General features: G+C 39.9%; 2 protein-coding genes across 3 annotated transcripts in view; one reads left to right on the forward strand and one right to left on the reverse strand.

Moving 5' to 3' along the window:
* Positions 1 to 21,360, reverse strand: part of cadm2a (cell adhesion molecule 2a) — a 332,853-nt gene that overhangs the window by 117,365 nt on the left and 194,128 nt on the right.
* On the forward strand, positions 16,485 to 19,104 carry LOC130411388 (C-type lectin domain family 17, member A-like). 2 transcript variants are annotated; one of them, XM_056735987.1, is made up of 5 exons: positions 16,485 to 16,712; positions 17,002 to 17,235; positions 18,207 to 18,325; positions 18,401 to 18,507; positions 18,607 to 19,104. In XM_056735987.1, exons 1-5 carry the CDS (start codon positions 16,523 to 16,525, stop codon positions 18,725 to 18,727), a joined length of 771 nt encoding a protein of 256 aa, XP_056591965.1. In that variant the 5' UTR covers positions 16,485 to 16,522; the 3' UTR covers positions 18,728 to 19,104. The 2 variants fall into 2 exon arrangements, with proteins under 2 accessions (XP_056591965.1, XP_056591966.1); XM_056735988.1 differs by lacking the exon at positions 17,002 to 17,235.

Below are 21,360 nucleotides of genomic sequence, written 5' to 3' on the forward strand. Positions count from 1 at the left end.
ACACACACCAACCACTTCTGTGTTCAGGTAAACTATTTAATATTCAAAAACTGTATGAAAAAATAGATGTACATATGCATCTCAGCTCCTTAGTTGTGTCATAATTTAGTATGTAGTGAAAATGAATTTGGGCACTAGCAATGACTCTATAAATCAATGGTCTGACACGATCTAAAATTAACATTCATTTCTGTATAATTTTTTAAAGGAAAATCAACTAGAGTTTGCATGTTCACGTACTGTTCATGTGCATGTTCATATACAACACTGAGAAATGTTACTTCCTATTTGCATCTTCAGGAAGTGAGACTGTGAGGAACAGAAGTCCCAGATCAGTTCTAGTGTGTTTGGTGGTGTTGTGTGTTCTTCTACTGACTGCAGTCATAGTGTTGTGTGTCTCATCAACAAAAAAACACATCACACAAGAGAGCCAAACTACAAATTCAAAGAAGAGAAAGGGCAGAAAGCAAGATATGAGCTTAAAAATACTTTGAATAGAACACACCCCAGTGGCATCAATGACAGTGTGAACTTACAAGGAACTTTGTTTCTAAGCGGATGATGACGTGTAGATTCAGCCACATACGTACGTTTGAGATGCACTTATTCTAACTTACTGACAGTAAGCAGGTGGCTAACAATGTTTGTGGGAAACGCACCTTTGGGAGAAATACCAGTAACAACTATGATAGTTCGATACTAATGGACCCATATAAACAATGTTTGTTGTATAACCTTAAAGAATAAAATATTTTGAACTGCAATTTGGATGTTTGGTGTTGTTTTCCCCTTTAAAAGCCTTTAAATGTTGTCACCATCATAGATCTCAAATGTCACTGTTCTAGATGTATTATTTATATGCAGTTAAAATCATTCCTCTTTCAAAATTGAACAGAAGATTGCTTCAGATAAACTGATGATGGACACAGATGAGATGACTATGGTTTTATTCATTTGTACCGATTCCACAAAACCACAAGACAAAACAACAGAGGAAGACCGACCCATACAACACAGACACCAACTGCATGAGCATGCAGGTATTTAGATCACCTTAAAAGTAGACAAATGCACATTTGAAGGTGTATATGTATCTGCCTTAAATGGTAAAGTAAAGAGTAGAGGAAATATTTATAGACTGACTTTTCTTTCTCAGGAAGTGATTTTCAAAAGAAAGGAAGCCAGAGATCAACCGCAGTTGGGGGCTTTTGTGTTCTTCTGCTGCTGGCCATCGTGGTACTGTGTGCACACTTCACAAAGGAAAGGTAAAAATGTACATACATTTGCACAAATAGCAAATTGATTTTGTAAACAAAAATATAATTGTGCCAACAAAACGATTCCTTCCATAACAAAACTTAAATGAAATGCATGATTTGTGTGATGTATTCTCATTTTGAAAATTCTAAACTGATATCAGTTCCTTGTATTCATGATAATGCAACTATTCATTTACATTTTGAAATGACTGCCATATTGGACATGGAGTTCACAGAAAATAAACAACACAAATCAAGAATAAAGCATTTATTTTATTATGAATAATTAGTTTGTTTCAGGTTTCAGGAGATATTTTATCTTGTTTATATTAACAGATCAGTGCTCTCATAATCCCAAGTGGATAACACACAACAACAGTTCGTATTACATCTCCTCGGAGTGGAAAACCTGGAGCGAGAGCAGACGAGACTGTTTAGAAAGAGGAGCAGATCTAGCGATCATAAACAACAGAGAGGAACAAGTGAGTGAAACATACTTCTTCAGTATCTGCTTTTAACTGCGTCTGATCTTTAACACGTTATTACTTCATCCTAGATATTTCTTACACAAGCTACAAGCGCAAACATTGTTTGGATTGGTCTGACGAACAGTGATGAGAAAGGGCTTTGGAAATGGGTTGATGGCACTAAGTTGACCTTTAGGTAAAAAACTTCTTTACTCATTGTAATGGATTTATGCCGTACCTGTGACACTTTTAAATATGAAAAGAAAATATGATGAAAGATAGTAGATGGAGATGGTGGTGTAGTGGGTTAAACCACTGAACTGGTAAATCAAAGGTTGCTGGTTCGATCCCAGCAGCCATCACCAGTGTGTCCTTGAGCAAGACACTTTACTCCATGTTGCTCCAGGGGGATTGTCCATGTAATAAGTGCACTGTAAGTCGCTTTGGATAAAAGCGTCTGCCAAATGACTAAATGTAAATGTAAATGTAGTAAGTTACCCTGAAAGTTCACATTTTATGAACTAAGTTTTTTATTGTTAATCTTTCGTTGCAGATACTGGAGACCTGGGGAACCCAATAACTTATCAAAGGAATATTGTGCTGTATCACTCTTTGAATGGGCCGATTATCCATGTAATTACACCTTTGTATGGATTTGTGAGAGGGGTTTGACGTTGCTTTGAAAAAAATGTTGTGTAGATACAATACAACAGCAAAAACTTGTATACATTGTAACTAGTTAATAAAAAACTAAAAGGTAGATTTTTATATCACTTAATGCACCTCGAACTAACATCTGAACTAAACATCTGTACTGACATGAACTAACATTAAAAATTCTTATTACATTTAAAAAGCCTTATTACATGCAAAAAAAAGAAAATTGTCAGCTAATGTTATTAATTAATAGGAGTAGTTAAAATGATGTCTATGCCAGCTGAAAATATGATATGATGTGCTCATATATGATAAATAAATACGCTTTATGAAACTTCAAAAACAGGGGGAAAAAAGGAAGAGGTAGGAAGAGCCAGAATATTATTTAAAATCATTTTGATTATGTTCGAAAACGCGAGGCACTAGACTACTTTTTTGATTGACTTTTTAAAAAGAGCAGCGCGCAGTTTTTTTATTTTGCTAGGTAACCACCGAAACAGCTGTCCTATCAGACCAAGATTATAGTGTGAGATAACTTTCATTTTATCAGAAACTTACAGAAGGCGCCTGATCTGACCTTGCTCGGTTAACTTGCGTCAGCCACAAATTTCTCCTTCATCATTGAAGTCTCCAGACGTTTCAATTACCTGTAATGTTCTGTCACCACATCGGAAGCCCAGCCTCTCCTTTCATTTGATTGCATCAAGAAAAATATATAAATATTTATGACTTCGTTTATGTGATGCCAAGGGCCAGACTAAGTCCGGCATATCAGCTTGCACATCAGCAGGACTCAAACCGATTGACTTTACAAGTAACATGTAGACGATGACATGTAACCAGTGACGATGACATTCGTGTCATACCTAGAGCCATTGAGAGAAAGAGTCGTGCCAAACATAAGTTCAACTTCAGTTGGTCTGTTTAACTTTCGGGAACTATTGAGAGCCTCCATGAACCGCCATTGCTGTGAAAAAAAACTGTTCCATTGGAGCCTACGGAGTTGACGCGCCCTCACATACTGTCTGTGTGGTACCTGCTGCCCACCGCAGTACAGTCTACATGACCAAAACGAAACTCTGAAAAACTGCTTGTGTGATCTATTTATAGAACAGAGTTGTTTATTTTTGTGCATTTTATGAACCCAGTTTCTAATCCTTTGTTTCTACACTTCTGTTTATGCCCTCTGAATTCTTGTGCTCGGACATTTTAGGAGAATAAAGTGAAGTGACACAAAACACTAAAGAGCAGTTTCTGAGTGAGAAAACTAAAAAAATAACAATATGGCCGCTCCAGCAAAAGTTATGGTACAGTTAATGTCAAGTTTAATTGTTGTTTGCAATTTAAACATATAGGACTTTCTTTAGAAACGTTAAGCCAACCTGGCCATCCACTATCATAAACAGCATTCCTTCATCTTTTGACCCAAACTGGCCAGTGGCTTCAGGGTTAGCACCTATTTGGTTTCAAAACAGCAAACAGACTAGCCGGCATTGGTCACATTGTGATACTCGTTTATTTTTATCTGCACAGAAATAACCACCGTGTAAACCAGGAAGCTGGTCAAAAGCAACTTATGGCAAAGTACCACAGATAAGTAAGATATGTAGTGAGATGTTGTTGTTGAACTTGCGAGCAATTTCAACATAAGCAAATTACACGTTTTATATATAGATGCTTTATAACAACTTAAAATCTACTTGCTATGCTCAAAATCAGCAGTTTTAAAAGGGATAGTTCACCCAAAAAACTGTCATCTTTACTCACTCTCTTGTTATTTCAAACTTGTATGACTTTCTTTTTCTGAAGAATGCATAAGAATATATTTTCAAGGAAGCTGGTAGCCGAACAATGCCAGCAACCAACTTACTTCTATTGCATGGAGACAAAACCAATGGAAGTCAATGGTGCCAGTTACCAACATTCTTCTATATAACTTATTCTGTGTTCTGCGGAAGAAAGAAAGTCACACAGGTTTGAAATGATAAGAGAGTAAGTAAATGGTGACAGAATTTCATTTTTGGGTGAACTATCATTTTAACCTTTTACAGGACATATTAAAAGATAGAGAGGATGACCCCAGCACAGCATTGCTTATTGTATGGTAAATTTTGAGATCTGCTAAATGTAATGTTTATACTACCAGTATGTTTGGCTATGGTACCTAGAATGCAAAGTCGCACATATTACTTTAAAAAACACCTTCTAATCTGAACAGGAAACTAAAAGCTGGCTTCATGTCTAAGTCCTCTGCTCGAAATCGACACCAAACCACACGATAGATAAATAAAATATACACGAGTAGACTGGATATCATGTGACCCTTGAAACACTTTGACATACTTTGGCCTCACAAGCATCTACTAAGAGTTGAGTTTCAAAAAGCAGGGTCGTGCAGTCCACCTAAACAGAATCACACGAGACGTTTCCATAACTTAGACAATCAAGGCCGGTTTATTTGACCAGAATGGCGGAGTCCATTTATGGCAATTTAACCGTTGAGACATTTGGGATGGACGAAGAACAAAGGATTACAGATGCCAATGCAGACCCCAGAAAGATCTCAACAAACAGGTACAAATACAAACACACACACACACACACACACAAGTCATATAGTGGCAAACATTTACTTTTGTCATCTTCAGGAAGTGAGTGTGCGAGGAACAGAAGTCCCAGATCAGTTCTAGTGTGTTTGGTGGTGTTGTGTGTTCTTCTACTGACTGCAGTCATAGTGTTGTGTGTCCTGATCTATACAAACAATCACCAGTTTTACATCAACAAAAAAAACATCACACGAGAGAGAGACCAACTACTAACCAAATATACCAACATCACACAAGAGAGAGACCAACTACTAACTCAGAATCGCAACCTGATAGATGAGAGAGACCAACTACTTGTGAAGAACAAAAACTTGACAATAGAAAACAATGGCTTATTATCCAACAATAACAACCTTAATACACAAAATGGACAGTTAACCTGGCAGATCAACAGACTGTGGAGGATCCTAAATGAAACGGGTATTCTTGAATTACACTAAAACAAGGAAATACTGTATTTTTTAGGTTGACCAATCTATCACAGATGGTATAACTCAGGGAACTGGTGGTGTTTACAGACTGATTAATTTACAATCATTTTAGTTTTTAATGATTTCATCTGAGAGCTGGAGTGAGAGCAGAAGATATTGTAGAGACAGGAGCAGATCTGATCATCATTAACTACAAAGAGGAACATGTGAGTGAAACGAGAATAAGAGAGCTTTCCATGTCTGTTCAGCAGTAAACATTACTCATACTGGTTTATTTAACTAGGAATTTGCAGACAAAGTGACCAGCAATTATGGAGTCTGGATTGGTTTGTCAGACGGTGATGTGGAGGGCAGATGGAAATGGGTTGATAACAGCACACTGACCTCTGGGTGAGAAAACACTCAAATTACTTCATATCACGAAGCACTGAAAGGGGAACTGGAGTTTTAATGTTATTTATCTGTTGTTTAGGTTTTGGAAGTCTGGACAAGACACTCGGCCCAGAAAAGAGAACTGTGCTGTGTCTTATTCAGCAGGGTGGTATAATTATGCATGTATTTCTGCTTATAAATGGATATGTTAGAGAAGCACTTTTGTTTAATTAGTTGTTAAATGTAAGTTTTTTTTTTTTTTTGAGGATCTATAGACAGAAATGCAATAAAATATATACATAACAGTCTTGAGAGGTGTATAAAGAACTTACATAATGAAGAGATATGCTTTTATCACCTTAGAATGAGCTATTTCTATCTAAATGCACCATGGGTCCCCTTACATGGAATTTTAAATGTTGTTTTTACAGTAGCTATAAACGGACAAACTGTTCAACAGAGCGAGTTTTGTAAACAGGTTAACTCCTTCGGCAAAGAAGTGAAACGTGACGACATCTAAGTCCTGTGTCAGCTTGTCACAGTAACCAGCTGCAGTGCCCTCCCAAGTCCACTAGAGGGCCCTCTTCACATCACCCGGACAGCCATATCTCACTATATTACCCATAACCCTTTGCTGGACTCTTTATCCATGATTACCTTCACCCGTGTCTCATTTGCCTCTGTCTATCTAAACCCTGTTTAGTCTGATTTTTGGTGCCGAGTCTTGCTTGTAACACTGCTTCCTAGGTCTGCAATTTGGTTATCTTGTACCTGGTTTCTCTTGTTTTGTTTTGTCTTGTTTTGTTTTGTTTTGTCTTGTCTTGTCTTGTTTTGTCTTTTTTGTTTTGTTTTGTTTTGCCATGTTTTGTTTTGTTTTGTCTTGTTTTGTTAACCTTTGCCTGTTATGTGGACCTTGGTTTTGCCCCTTTTTTCCACATTGCTCCTTTAAATGAGATACTTCAAACATTCCTGCCATATTTTGGTCAAAAAGAATGCCCCATATTCACAAAACTGGTTAAGCTCATGTTGCCGGTCTGTTTGGTGTCTCTATTTTAAGGCAGTCATGATGCTAAAGTGAAATCAACTTCAGATCAGCGTCAGAAACGCAATGGATCTACTACAGACCATTTTCAACTAAAAACGGAAAACGTTTTATGCGTTTTGTCTGTTCATTTTAAATGAAAATGGCGTTTAGTTGAACCGAAAATGCAAACAGGTCTCAATGTGCAAGTTTTTGAAAATGATGAAATTATCGTTTCTGTGTTAACTCTGAAATTGGCGTTTTCCAAATACGATGACGTCATACACATGCATATTACGCATTCAGTCTGTAGGCAAAGACCAACAATAATGGCGGCCTCCATGCTGGATATTTGTGTCGTGTGACATACACTCACCTAAAGGACTATTAGGAACACCTGTTCAATTTCTCATTAATGCAATTATGGTGGCGGTGTAATGGTGTGGGGGAGGTTTTCTTGGCACACTTTAGGCCCCTTAGTGCCAATTGGGCATCGTTTAAATGCCACGGCCTACCTGAGCATTGTTTCTGACAATGTCCATCCCTTTATGACCACCATGTACCCATCCTCTGATGGCTACTTCCAGCAGGATAATGCACCATGTCACAAAGCTCAAATCATTTCAAATTGGATTCTTGAACATGACAATGAGTTCACTGTACTAGAATGGCCGACACACTCACCAGATCTCAACCCAATAGAGCATCTTTGGGATGTGGTGAACGGGAGATTCGTGCATCCCACAAATCTCCATCAACTACAAGATGCTATCCTATCAATATGGGCCAACATTTCTAAAGAATGCTTTTAGCACCTTGTTGAATAAATGCCACGTAGAATTAAGACAGTTCTGAAGGCAAAAGGGGGTCAAACACAGTATTAGTATGCTGTTCCTAATAATCCTTTAGGCGAGTATACGTATTATCATTTCCACCATTACCTGTGGCGACATCGTTTTCATATGCACACTATAAACACACATACACAAGGTGTATTAAAACAGGGTATGCGTATTTGCACAGGCACGCAGTGTTTCTTTATAGGGCAACATCGCCACCCACTGGCCTGGCATGCATAATACATCGTTTTTATTAGTTTTCCCGGATCCGTGTAAATGCAGATCATTTTGATAACACTGTCAGGTGTGGGTGAAACTTTTCAAAAACGCAAAAGCGAAAACTTGTTTAAACTTATTTTGTAAACGTACTCTAAGAGCAACGTAGCAGCAATTAATCTATAAAGCATTTGTCCTATATAACAGCTCTAGCACATCATTTTGACATGTAGGAATTAGGCCTACTAATTCTACACTGTGCAGAAGGGTGGGGCTTGTGCATACAGGCTGTGTGGAGATATACGATGACCATGATGAGTGTTGCTTCACTCTATGCTAGTCTCTAGTAGTAAATCTTTTTCTTTGGGATGATGCTCTGATACAGCCTTTAAGCACAAGCGCCACACCTCCACACGATTGCATACACAAAACATACAGATTAACTAGCATGCATATCAGGAGACCATGCTGCAGTTACACAATCTATGATGTTTTTGGCCTCTGAGCTGACCTCACATTAAACCCAAAAGACCTCAAAATAGAGGCCCCAAAACCTGCAGTCAAACATGTCTCAGCGAATGGTGTGAGTTTCAAACTTGATTATTTGTTTGACCAATGGCAATGGGAGTGAAAGCTATTTTTGCAATTTTTATAAGTTCCAGGCCCTCCTTAAAGATCCGGATACTGAATCAATTCGCTATAAAATTATATTAATTAAATAATCAAATGGTATAACTATTGTTTTATTGGTGACAACGGTTTGTGAATGGGCATCTCTTCATAAGCAGCTCTGAACTTCTCTTGTACTTGTTGGATGCCACATGGTCTCAAATGTCCAACCAGGTCTCATGGGAAATATGTACCTCTGTACACTTTCTGCAGCGCCACAATATACATGACACCAGGAACGTATTGTTTTGAGACACAAAATATACTGGGGGTGCACTTTAAAATGCAGTTTTCTTATAATACACTATAAATAGCTGCATAAAATAGTATATACCATGTACGAAAGTTATTTTTACAAAATTTCCTTTATACTATAGAAATGTTGAACTTTACCATTGTACAATTACACATAAATACACTGTATTTGCACGATTTAAATGTACAATATTTATCAATGTTAATAACTGTTTATCCTACTGAATCCTACTGAGGCGAGTCACCCCTAGCGCAATCAGCGTCCCCATGGGAACAAAGCAAGGTAACAAGTTGCAGCTGTTTTTTTTTTTTTTTTTTTTTAAGTACAGTTCTTTCGAAGTCATGGTACTTCACGTATCGACACCTAATACTAGGGACAAAACATTTTTAAAATTTATTCTAGCTATTGTATATAGGCCTCCAGGGCACCACACAGATTTTATTAAAGATTTTGGTGGGTTCTTATCAGAACTAGTACTGGCCGCAGATAGAGTCCTTGTCGTCGGTGACTTTAATATCCATGTAGACATTGATACAGATGCCTTAGGACTGGCTTTCAAAGACACTCTTAACTCCATGGGCGTTAGTCAACATGTGTCAGGACCCACTCACCTTCGTAATCATACTTTAGATTTAATACTTTCTTATGGTATAAATGTGGACGATGTTAAAATCGTTCAGCAGAGTGAAGATATTTCGGATCATTATCTGATATTATGTTTGCTTCAATGGCCTATGGCTGCAAATCAAACTCCTTGTTACAAATATGGTAGAACGATTACTTCAACTACCAAAGATGCGTTTCTCGATAATCTGCCTGAATTGTCTAAAATATCCAGCATGAGTAATAACGTTGACGATTTTGACACTACTATTGAAAATTTTAACTCTACTTTCTCGGAAATATTAGACACAGTTGCTCCTCTGCGTTTAAAGAAAATTAAAAATAGCAGCCCAACACCGTGGTATAATGAACACACTCAGACTCTAAAAAAAGCATCCCGTAAAATGGAGCGCAACTTTAAGAAAACGAATTTAGAGGTATTTCGTATAGCATGGAAGGATTGTACTCGAAATTACAGGAATGCAATAAAAATGTCTAGATCCGCCTACTTTTCAACACTAATAGAGGAAAACCATCACAACCCTAGGTTCTTATTTAACACCGTGGCTAAATTAACAAAAAATAAGTCGTCATCGACGTCAGATTCTGATTATCAGCATAACAGTGATGAATTTATGAACTACTTCACAAGTAAAATCCAAGATATAAGAGAAAAAATTATAACAATGCAACCTGTTGTGAAATCCGCTGAACAAACTAACTACAGCACCCCTAAGGAGAAATTGCAATTATTTTCTACAGTAGATCACGATGAACTGTCTAAAATCATTAAATCATCTAAATCATCAACATGCATGCTAGACCCTATACCTACAAAACTACTGAAAGAAATGCTCCCCGAAATTATAGATCCTCTTCTTAGTATTATTAAGTCATCTCTGACATTAGGACATGTGCCTAAAGCATTTAAGGTGGCTGCTATAAGGCCTCTTTTAAAAAAAAAAAAACTCGACCCTAAAGAACTAGGGAATTACAGGCCTATATCGAATTTACCTTTTATATCTAAAGTTCTGGAAAAAGTAGTTTCAACTCAATTATGCTCCTTCCTCCAAAGGAATGACATTAATGATGAATTCCAGTCTGGATTTCGAGCATGTCACAGTACAGAGACTGCTTTGATCAGAGTTACAAATGATCTGCTTTTAGCGTCTGACCGTGGCTGTATTTCGTTATTGGTGCTGCTAGACCTCAGTGCTGCATTTGACACCATTGACCACAGCATACTTCTACATAGACTCGAAAATTACGTCGGCATTAACGGAATAGCATTGAAATGGTTTAAGTCTTATTTATCCGACCGTTTTCAATTTGTAGCAATAAACAATGAGGTGTCCCGCAAATCACAAGTCCAGTACGGTGTACCACAGGGCTCAGTCTTGGGACCCCTGCTCTTCGCATTATACATGCTACCTCTAGGAGATATAATAAAGCGACACGGAATTAGCTTTCACTGTTATGCTGATGATACTCAACTTTATATTTCCTCGATGCCTAATGAAACCCAGCAGTTTCATCGAATAAAGGATTGCATAGTTGACTTAAAAATGTGGATGAGTAACAATTTTTTACTACTAAACTCGGACAAAACAGAAGTGTTACTTACTGGACCGAAAACTGCTATGCGTAACAACCAAGAATACTGCTTAACGATTGACGGATGCTCCATAAAATCCTCGTCATCAGCTAAGAATCTTGGCGTTGTATTTGACAGTACTCTCTCATTTGAAAGCCATGTCGCAAACACCTGTACAATTGCATTTTTCCATCTTAAGAATATATCTAAATTACGTCATATGCTATCACTGTCAGATGCAGAGAAATTAATTCATGCATTCATGACATCAAGACTAGATTACTGTAATGCACTTCTAGGTGGTTGCCCTGCGGGCCTATTACAAAAACTGCAACTGGTTCAAAACGCGGCAGCTCGAGTTCTTACACGTACAAAAAAGTATGAGCATATAACCCCGGTTCTGTCAACCTTGCACTGGTTACCTATAAAGCATTGCATTAACTTTAAGATCTTGCTTATTACCTATAAAGCCCTACATGGTCTAGCGCCGCAGTATTTGAATGAACTTCTATTGTATTACAGACCTCCACGTACATTACGCTCTAAGGGGTCCTGTCAGTTGGTAATACCTAGAATTTCAAAATCAAGTGCAGGTGGCAGATCCTTTTCTTATCTAGCGCCTAAACTTTGGAATATTCTTCCCTGCACGGTCCGGGAGGCAGACACACTCTGTCAGTTTAAATCTAGACTAAAGACTCATCTTTTTAATCTTGCATACACTACACCTCCATAATATTAATCCTCAGAGGATTTAGGCTGCATTATTTAGATCAACCGGAACCAGGAACACATCCAACAACAAATGATGTACTTGTTGCATCAAAGAGTGCAGAACAGTACTCTACTCTCAGCCAGTCTTGTCTCTTTGTTCCAAGGTTACCGCAGGATGCAGTTCATGCCCAGACCTGATGGCAGAGCTGAGAATGGGAAGCGGTGACCTGACAAGTGCTAAGAGGATAGAGCTGGATAAAGGACGCGACAACTTTGTTTTTTCTACAACATTTCAAATGCTATTAGACTGTTAATGATAATCTTTAATTTTTATATTTTTATTAAGCCTTGTTGTGCAAGCACTGATGAGCTTGTGCAGAGGCAGCAGCTTTTGCCAGAGGGGAACTGGAATCCCCTGGTTGGGCCTGGGTTCCCCTGAGGTTTTTTTTTTTTTCTCGATGGGAGTTTTGGGTTCCTCACCACCGTTTGCATATTGTTTTGCACTATCTGCCTGGCCGGGGGGGCTGCTTTAGAATTCATACTTGTATTAAATGTGTCTCATGTACAGCTGCTTTGTAACAATGAAAATTGTAAAAAGCGCTATATAAATAAAGTTGAGTTGAGTTGAGTTGAGCTGTCGGCTCATCTCAGCCGACATAAAAGCCGCTCACCATGGCCCAACGCGCCCAATGGAAGCCAAGCCTCGGGAGTTCCAACCTGGTGACCAGTTCTGCTCTTACTCCCGACGGCCACATCAAAGTTCCTGGCATCCTGGAGTGGGCCCTATACCATCGTGGAAAAGGTTGGACCGGTCAACTACCGCGTACGTCAACCGAGATGCGGAAGGGAGGAAAAACTCCATGTGAACCTGCTAAAAAGATGGCCACCAGCCCAGATGGCCGCGTTCGTAGCGACGGAGCCCCATGGGTGAACATCTGTCGGCCATACAGAAACAAGATCTTCGCACCCTGGTCAGTTAGTTCTACGACATCTTCTCCGAGAGGCCCGGGCAGACTCGAATCATCCAGGACGAGATTCGGACCCCTCCCAGTCTCATCATCAGGCAGAGTCCCTCCCGGGTCCCGGAAGCTCACCGACTGGCCAAAGCAGATGGGATCAACCGCATGATGTAGTGATAGAGCCTTCCCGCATTCCCTGGTCGAGCCCCATCGTGATGGTCCCCAAGCCTGATGGCACTCTCCGCTTCTGCAATGACTTATAAATGTTATAAATGATGAGTAGGAAGTCACACCCTTTGAGCCCTCGTATACTGTATGTGTGGTACCTGCTGTCATTACTTCCATTACCATAACAAAACTTTCAGCTCTCCAAATGTTCGGATATTTTAGGAGAATAAAAAAGAGAAAAATACTATAGAGCGGTTTCTGAGTGAAAACAATATGGCTGCTCAAACAAAGGAAATCCCGCCATCCAGTAAAAAAGAACCAATCAATAATTGATTAAGACTGACAGTTCTCATTGGCTGGGCTCCACACACAGAGTTTTGCAAGGAACATGAACTGAAGCGAACGCAAAAAATGTCTTTGTGTCTGTGTCACAATTTTACAGAAATCAGTCTTACCCGATTTAAACACGTTTTCTTTAGGAAGTTTAGCCAACCATCCACTATCATGAACAGCATTCCTTCATCTTTTGACACAAACTGGCCAGTGGCTTCAGGGTTAGTGTCACGAAACGTATGAGCAGAACCCAGATGCAGGCAGACGAAGTTAAAGCAAAGAATCTTATTTAAATAACAAAACAAAACCCACGATGGGGCAAAACAGATACTAGTACTCACAAACAGAAAACTCTCTACGAGGGGAAGAAATTAAACATGATAGCAAATAAAATAATAAGTCCAAAACACGAAATACTAGGACAGAACTCACGGGGAGGAAAAGCACTCAGGGTAATCCAAATATAATCCGGAACATGGGGCAAGGCAAGAAAGACAAATACAATACAATGAACCGAACAAGGTGTGAGGGGAAACAGTGGTATTAAATAGGGACATAATAACGAGGGGAGATTGCACAGGGACGGAGAAGGGCAGGTGACAAGACTAAACACTAATGGGAGACAGGTGACGGAGATAACACACTAAGGGACCCTAACGGAGAAACAAGGGGGCGGAGCTTAACGGAACACAGGATGACACGCGGCGAATTATCCAAACATACCGCCACGTGTCTCCACATAAAACAAAACATACACACAAGACATGATACTGTAGCAACCCTGTCCCAAGGCACGAAATCCAAGAACCGAAAGGACAGGATCGTCACAGTACCCCCGCTCCAAGAGCCGATCACCGAGCGGCCAAAAAAAAACAAAAATTCAGCGGGACAAAATAGACAAGAACGAAGACAGACACCACACAGACAAAACACAACAAACTAGGGGCAGGGCCGACATAACTATGAAGGGGTTGGGGTTAGACAATAAGATAAACATCAAAGGGAAGGGAGGGGGGGGAATAGGCAGACCAAACTTGGGAACGCTAGGCATGGGTGGGACATGATGAGGGAACCTAGGAAGACCGGACGAGACCGGTGGGGACTTACAAAAACCGGGCGAGGCTGGTGGGGACTTGGGAGAGCTGGGGTGAGGGGTGTGTCCAAACAAATAAGGAAAAGTACAATGTTCCGGCTGGGCGGCCGGCTGAGAATCCGGCGGCTGGGCGGCCGGCTGAGGATACGGCGGCTGGGCGGCCGGCTGAGGATACGGCGGCTGGGCGGCCGGCTGAGAATACGGCGGCTGGGCGGCCGGCTGAGAATACGGCGGCTGGGCGGCCGGCTGAGAATACGGCGGCTGGGCGGCCGGCTGAGAATACGGCGGCTGGGCGGCCGTATGAGAATCCGGCGGCTGGGCGGCCGTCTGAGAATCCGGCGGCTGGGCGGCCGGCTGAGGATATGGCGGCTGGGCGGCCGGCTGAGGATACGGCGGCTGGGCGGCCGGCTGAGGATACGACGGCTGGGCGGCCGGCTGAGAATCCGGCGGCTGGGCGGCCGGCTGAGGATACGGCGGCTGGGCTGGGCCGGCTGCTGCGCCTGACTGGACTCCGGCTGGGACGGACACCACGCCTCTCTCCGTTGCTTCTTCCTCTTAAGGCGGGCAACCGGATTGGTGGTTGGCTGCAACAGCGAGACGAAGGGCACGGCTAGCACCGACCGGGATTCCTCCAACGAGGGCCCCACAGGCTCTCTCCTCCCATGTCCGCCAAGGAGTCCTGCTGGTGGCGGAGAGGAGTCAGGGGACAAGGCGACAACCGGAACCCCGACTTGAGAGGTGTCGTTCTCTGGGGTATATCCCGGCCCCGTGAGAGGCTCCGCCACGGATAGTGTCCTGGACTCCTCACGATCCATAGCGATCCGGATCCAGTCCACGAAGCCCACAGCACTCGTCCTGCGCATGTCAGCCCGCACAAAGGGTTCATCGAGGCAGCCGTTGAAGATTGACTTCAACTCTGCCTCCGTGAAATCCGTGCTGTGCGCAATGGACAGGAAGTCCGTGGCAAACTCTCTCACAGGGAGAACCCTCTGCCGGAATCCGCACAGGATACGGGCCTGGTAAGCTCGCATGGAGTCCGTAGCTGCCCGCTGGGTTCCTTTGGTTCGGTTCATTCTGTCACGAAACGTATGAGCAGAACCCAGATGCAGGCAGACGAAGTTAAAGCAAAGAATCTTATTTAAATAACAAAACAAAACCCACGATGGGGCAAAACAGATACTAGTACTCACAAACAGAAAACTCTCCACGAGGGGAAGAAATTAAACATGATAGCAAATAAAATAATAAGTCCAAAACACGAAATACTAGGACAGAACTCACGGGGAGGAAAAGCACTCAGGGTAATCCAAATATAATCCGGAACATGGGGCAAGGCAAGAAAGACAAATACAATACAATGAACCGAACAAGGTGTGAGGGGAAACAGTGGTATTAAATAGGGACATAATAACGAGGGGAGATTGCACAGGGACGGAGAAGGGCAGGTGACAAGACTAAACACTAATGGGAGACAGGTGACGGAGATAACACACTAAGGGACCCTAACGGAGAAACAAGGGGGCGGAGCTTAACGGAACACAGGATGACACGCGGCGAATTATCCAAACATACCGCCACGTGTCTCCACATAAAACAAAACATACACACAAGACATGATACTGTAGCAACCCTGTCCCAAGGCACGAAATCCAAGAACCGAAAGGACAGGATCGTCACAGTTAGCACCTATTTGGATTCAAAACTGCAAACAGACCAGCCAGCATTGGTTTTGCCTCGTAAGCACATTGTGATACTCGTTTACTTTTATCAGCACAAAAACACGTTAATCACCTTGTCAAACAGGAAGTCGGTCAAAAGCAAGTAATGGCAAAGTACCACAGATTAGTTAGACTACGTTCACACTGCCACAAAAACTCCACTTTTTTGCTCAAATGTGACCCAGATCGGTTTGCCATTAATAAAATGACATCCAAATAAAACAATGATCAAATAGTTTAAAGTCGTATGACTGTAAAGATTAAACAAATGCAAACATTTTTGCAATCACTAAAACAAAAATGCTATAAGCATCTCACACAGCAGACGTGTGTTAAAAGTATTCCAGTTAAGCATGTGACTTGTAAACTTTGAACTTTATTGGTTGTTTCAGTTGCATGTTAAGCTGATGGCAGAGATATAAATATCACCCATGACAGCTTTTGACACATTGCTCTCATATCAGTTCCGTTCATCACTGTTAAAAACAGAAACAAGCAGAGAAGACCAGAGGCCAACGAACTCTACAGGAAGACCATTTAGCATTACCACATGATGATTAAGTTTGACGGGAAAATGTCTGAAATTTCTTGTGTTATTTATCACAATGTGGCTAAAGATGAAATACAGGGATTGGACAGAGAGAGAGTGGAGTTGATGGTGGAGTTCTTTAAGACTGCAGATGACTTCAGGACACAGACAGACTCCAATACAAACAAACAACAAGAACTTCAGTGTACCGGTAAAAATGAAATCAAATAAATGACAGTTTGTGTTTATTCACAGATTTCCTTCAGTGATTTAGTTTGCAAATATCATTATGTCTACATCCGGAAGTGAGTGGTGCGATTTGACAAAACACAACAATTTGGACAACAAGGGATCTGTCACTTATGCTGCATTCGATGCGGACAGCATTACAGGATTTCCGTAATTTATTGTCAAATCATGCCGCTCACACCCGGTGCAGAGACGTTGTGAATAAAATGAATGGCATGAATAATGAAACCATTCACTATCTATCGTTACAGGAAGTGATAGTGTGAAGAACAGAAGTCACAGATCAGTTCTAGTGTGTTTGGTGGTGCTGTGTGTTCTTCTATTGACTGCAGTCATAGTGCTGTGTGTCCTGTGTTACAAGTCTCAGATCAAGACCAAAAACCTCACCAAAGAGAGAGACGAATCTATAGCCAAGTACAATAAAACTATCGAACAAAATCAACAGTTGAATCAGGAGAAAAATGAACTGCTAAAACATCTTCATGGTAATTTGAACAACAAAATAATTAAATTATTCAGTATTGCAAGAATGAAGTAAAAACACTTTGTGTTAGATGTTCTTGTATTTTGCAAAGCCAGATAACACGGACAGGGCTCTCAAGTCTCACGCATTCATTGTGTTTACATGCTCACACGCCACGCCTTGCATTTTTTGGAACAACTTGTCCTGCTTTATACAATTAATGGATGAGATGTTGTTTTTCGCTCGCTTTCTGTTTATTACCAGCTTTAAGAAACGTTTTATGTTTCATGCTGTGTAGACTAAAATAATATGACATGCAAAATCAATTTATAAGCATGATTACAATATAAAGAGTAATAATAACAATATTGTTTTTGAAGTGGTATTTTTTATATTTATGACATGTCATAAACATGGCAACATTGTTTTTGTCATTTAAAATTACGACAATGAATTGTTTCACCCTACGTTTGAAAGTGCTGTTTGTCGGCCATTCGCTTTGTTTTTTCGTATCCTGGTCAATGTGAATAGACCTTAACACTGTGTCTACACCGGACCCGACCGGGCATGCCGTATCCAATGTGGACGAAATGTTTTATTATAATGTGTTCTAATGCAATCTATTGTCTTTTGTCACGTCACGCCGCATCGCACCGTATCGCGTCAGGTGTGGACATGGTGTCAGAGTGACTTGTAACCGAAGTAGAACCCTTGATCAGACCTAAATGTATTAAAGACCCCCTTTGGTGAAAGTCATGTATTTAATTTTGTTTATATGTTTGTGTGGTGCTTTAAGACAAACCATGTGCAAATGTATCATTTTAAACCATTGCTGAGTACTTTCTTCCAAAAAATTAATATTTGGACTATCTGGGTCTGAGCTTGTAATACATGTAATGCAGATAATAATAATAGTTCACAATGTAATGCGTCTGTCTGCAGTCAGTTTGGTCAGAAACTATGATTTATCAGATGAGCTGTTTGTGTTTACAGAATCCAGTGAATCCAGTTTTCACTTCATTTCATCTGAAAGGAAGAGCTGGACTGAGAGCAGAAGATTCTGTAGAGAGAGAGGAGCAGATCTGATCATCATTAACAACAAAGAGGAACAAGTGAGTGAAACGGTATTTGAGTGGGGGGGGGGTTAAAGTATAGAATAGCATATGTTTTATTGTTAAATCTTTCAGGATTTTGTTAGCACAATGACTGGTACAGAAAACATCTGGATTGGTCTGTCTGACATTGATGTGGAGGGCACATGGAAATGGGTTGATGGCAGCACACTGACCTTAAGGTAAGAAATCATTCAATTGAACAGGTTATTATCATTAAATGATTCTCACAGTCACACAGAAAACACTACTGAACATCTAATGCTCATCTGTTGTTTCAGCTTCTGGAAGTCTAAACAGCCCGATAACAGAATAGTGGAGAATTGTGCTGTAAATCATTTATCAGTGTGGTCTGATTATATGTGTCATGTACCATTTAGATTTGTTTGTGAGAAAAAGTAGTAATATCCCACCAATGCAAGTGTATGTGATAATGAAAGAGGAGAAGAGGTCTTTCTAACCTAAACACAGAGACGTCTTTTAAAGTTCATGTAGCATTTTTTTCTAACACTAAAACTTCCTGTCTTTTGAGGTCACTTTGAGAAAAATGTAAAAGTGTATCATTTCACGACACGTAGCACATATTATTACAGCATCATAGCTTGTGTGTCTACGTTGGTTTGTGTTTAACTTTTTCCAGCTCTGCGCAGACGGACCACTGTATTAAAAAAAAGCATACAGCTTTTGAAAGCATTTTAACAGCATACATTTCATAGGCATTCAATAGTCACAGCTGTCATTGTACTTTGATGTCATATGCCGAACGATCTTGGATCAAACATCTGTCTGCGTTACGTATATCAATTATACGTGTGATTTCATGAATTTAGAAATTTTATATGCAATATTTACTATTCAGTCAATATTTATTCAATGTAAATTGTTTTTGTTTATCAATAAACTGTTTGCTTTCTATTTGGTTTTAGTATTTCTGCTTATTCAAATATTGTGAATAGTAATACAGCAGAATAATATATTACAGGGCTAAACAAAAAATAGGATAAACTGTAAGATGATGCCTTGAAGCACCCAATGTGCTTCAAGACCATTTTAATAAAAAGGTTTGTGGTTTTATTTTAACCAGTGTTTAGTGATCAACAGAATCAAAAGCAGAGACGGGCGGAGCGGCGACTTATCAAGAACTACAAAGGAAGAGCGTTCATCATAACCAGTTTACTAGTGATAGACTGTCAAACCCGAAATGTGTTATGATATCTATCTTAAGGGCTTTTCACACTTGAATGGTTAACCCATGGTTAAGCGCAGTGTGAAAAGCCCTACAATGTGCTCAAGACTGACGTTCAGAGAATTGGCATGATGGTGGAGATCTATGAGACTGCAGATGACTTCAGGACACAGACATACTCCAATACAAACAGACAACAATCACTTCAGTATTCCGGTAATGACAATCATTATATCGCTAAAAAATGAAAATAGAGTAAAGGATGAATAAAATAAAAGCTTAACCTCACATCTATCATCTTAGGGAAGTGAACATGTGAGAAACAGAAGTCACAGATCAGTTCTAGTGTGTTTGGTGCTGCTGTGTGTTCTTCTGACAGTCATAGTCCAGTGTATCCAGATTAGAAACAACCCTCAGCGTCACATCAAGAGCAAAATTCTCTTAGAAGAGAGAGAGCAGATACCACCCACATATATAAACATCACAGAAGAGAGAGATGAACTACTAACCAAATACGTCAATATCTCTGAAGTGAAAATGCGGCTACTAATCAAATATACAAACTTCTCCAAACAGAAAAAAACAACGATTACCTAAATATATTAACATTGCAGATGAAACAGTAGAATTAGACATGTACAATAATGTTACTAAACTAAGTGAACAGCAGAATCAGGAGAAAAATGAGCTGTGGACACATCTTCATGGTAATCTTGAACTATATAAAATAAAAAAACACCATTATTTAACAATAAAGTATGTAGTACATACGAGCAACCCATTTTAGTGAGCTCAGAAATAAATAAATAAATAGTTTGTTTATAGACGGATGGATTTATTATGAATTAGTTTTTACTTCATTTCATCTGAGGAGAACAACTGGACTGAGAGCAGAAGATAGTGTAGAAAGAGAGGATCAGATCTGATCATCATTAACAACATAGAAGAACAAGTGAGTGAAACATACCGTGGAAAATAAGAGAGAACAAGAGTTTTTGTTCTATCAAATGTTTGGTCCTAGTTTGTTTTTAAGGTAATGACAGTAAATGTAACTGATTATTATCAATAAATGATTCTCACAGTCAGAATCATATCACACAGAAAACTAAAGATCTGATACTCATCTGTTGTCTCAGCTTCTTGACATCAGGAGAACCCAACGGACAAACAAGAGAGAACGGTGTTGATTCTAATTCACGAATGTGGAATGATTAATCATGTAATATAGCCACACAATGGATGTGTGAGTGGAAATTTTAAAATGAGTTGTCAAGCGAGAGACCTCTTAATTCAATGATTTATGAACATCAGAAGTTTAAACAGTCTGTCTGAGCAGAATATCATTTAATAAGTGATTTAAGTCAGCAAACATACACGTATATGCATGAGGATTAACAAACCAATGTCTGTATTGTAATTATGCAAACTTTTGTTTCATATTTATTCTGTCTTAAAGCGGATGTTCACAAAGACCTGCCTGAAACGCCTCGTGAAACCACACCCCCACAAATCTACGTCAGTTCCTGGTATGAGTTCACTAAGACCGCCGAAATGTATACGCAAGTAAGGTACCTGTCAGTACAATTGCTGATGTTCCAAATATGGTTACATTACTGACACACGCTTGCAGTATTCAACCAATCACTACGCACTGGTTAACTGGCCAATCATAGCACACCTCGCTTTTCATAGCAATGATCTTTATAAAAAATCAGCCCGTTTCAGAGAGGCGTCTCAAAAAGAAACAAACATGCACGGTATGTGGAAAATACAGCCTTTTTGAACCTTAAATCATGTAAAAACACATTGCCTTATATCTAAAATAAAAGATTAAATTCATTTTAGCCGT

The sequence above is a fragment of the Triplophysa dalaica genome, chromosome 22 (genome assembly GCF_015846415.1).
Source record: "Triplophysa dalaica isolate WHDGS20190420 chromosome 22, ASM1584641v1, whole genome shotgun sequence".
NCBI lineage: Eukaryota > Metazoa > Chordata > Actinopteri > Cypriniformes > Nemacheilidae > Triplophysa > Triplophysa dalaica.

What these genes read in the sequence shown, in the direction of transcription:
- LOC130411388 (XM_056735987.1), top strand. Translation starts at nt 16,523, where the DNA reads ATGATGATTAAGTTTGACGGGAAAATGTCTGAAATTTCTTGTGTTATT. An exon ending in ACAAGAACTTCAGTGTACCG is followed by an intron (nt 16,713 to 17,001) that starts GTAAAAATGAAA and finishes CTATCGTTACAG; the next exon opens with GAAGTGATAGTGTGAAGAAC. An exon ending in ACTGCTAAAACATCTTCATG is followed by an intron (nt 17,236 to 18,206) that starts GTAATTTGAACA and finishes TTGTGTTTACAG; the next exon opens with AATCCAGTGAATCCAGTTTT.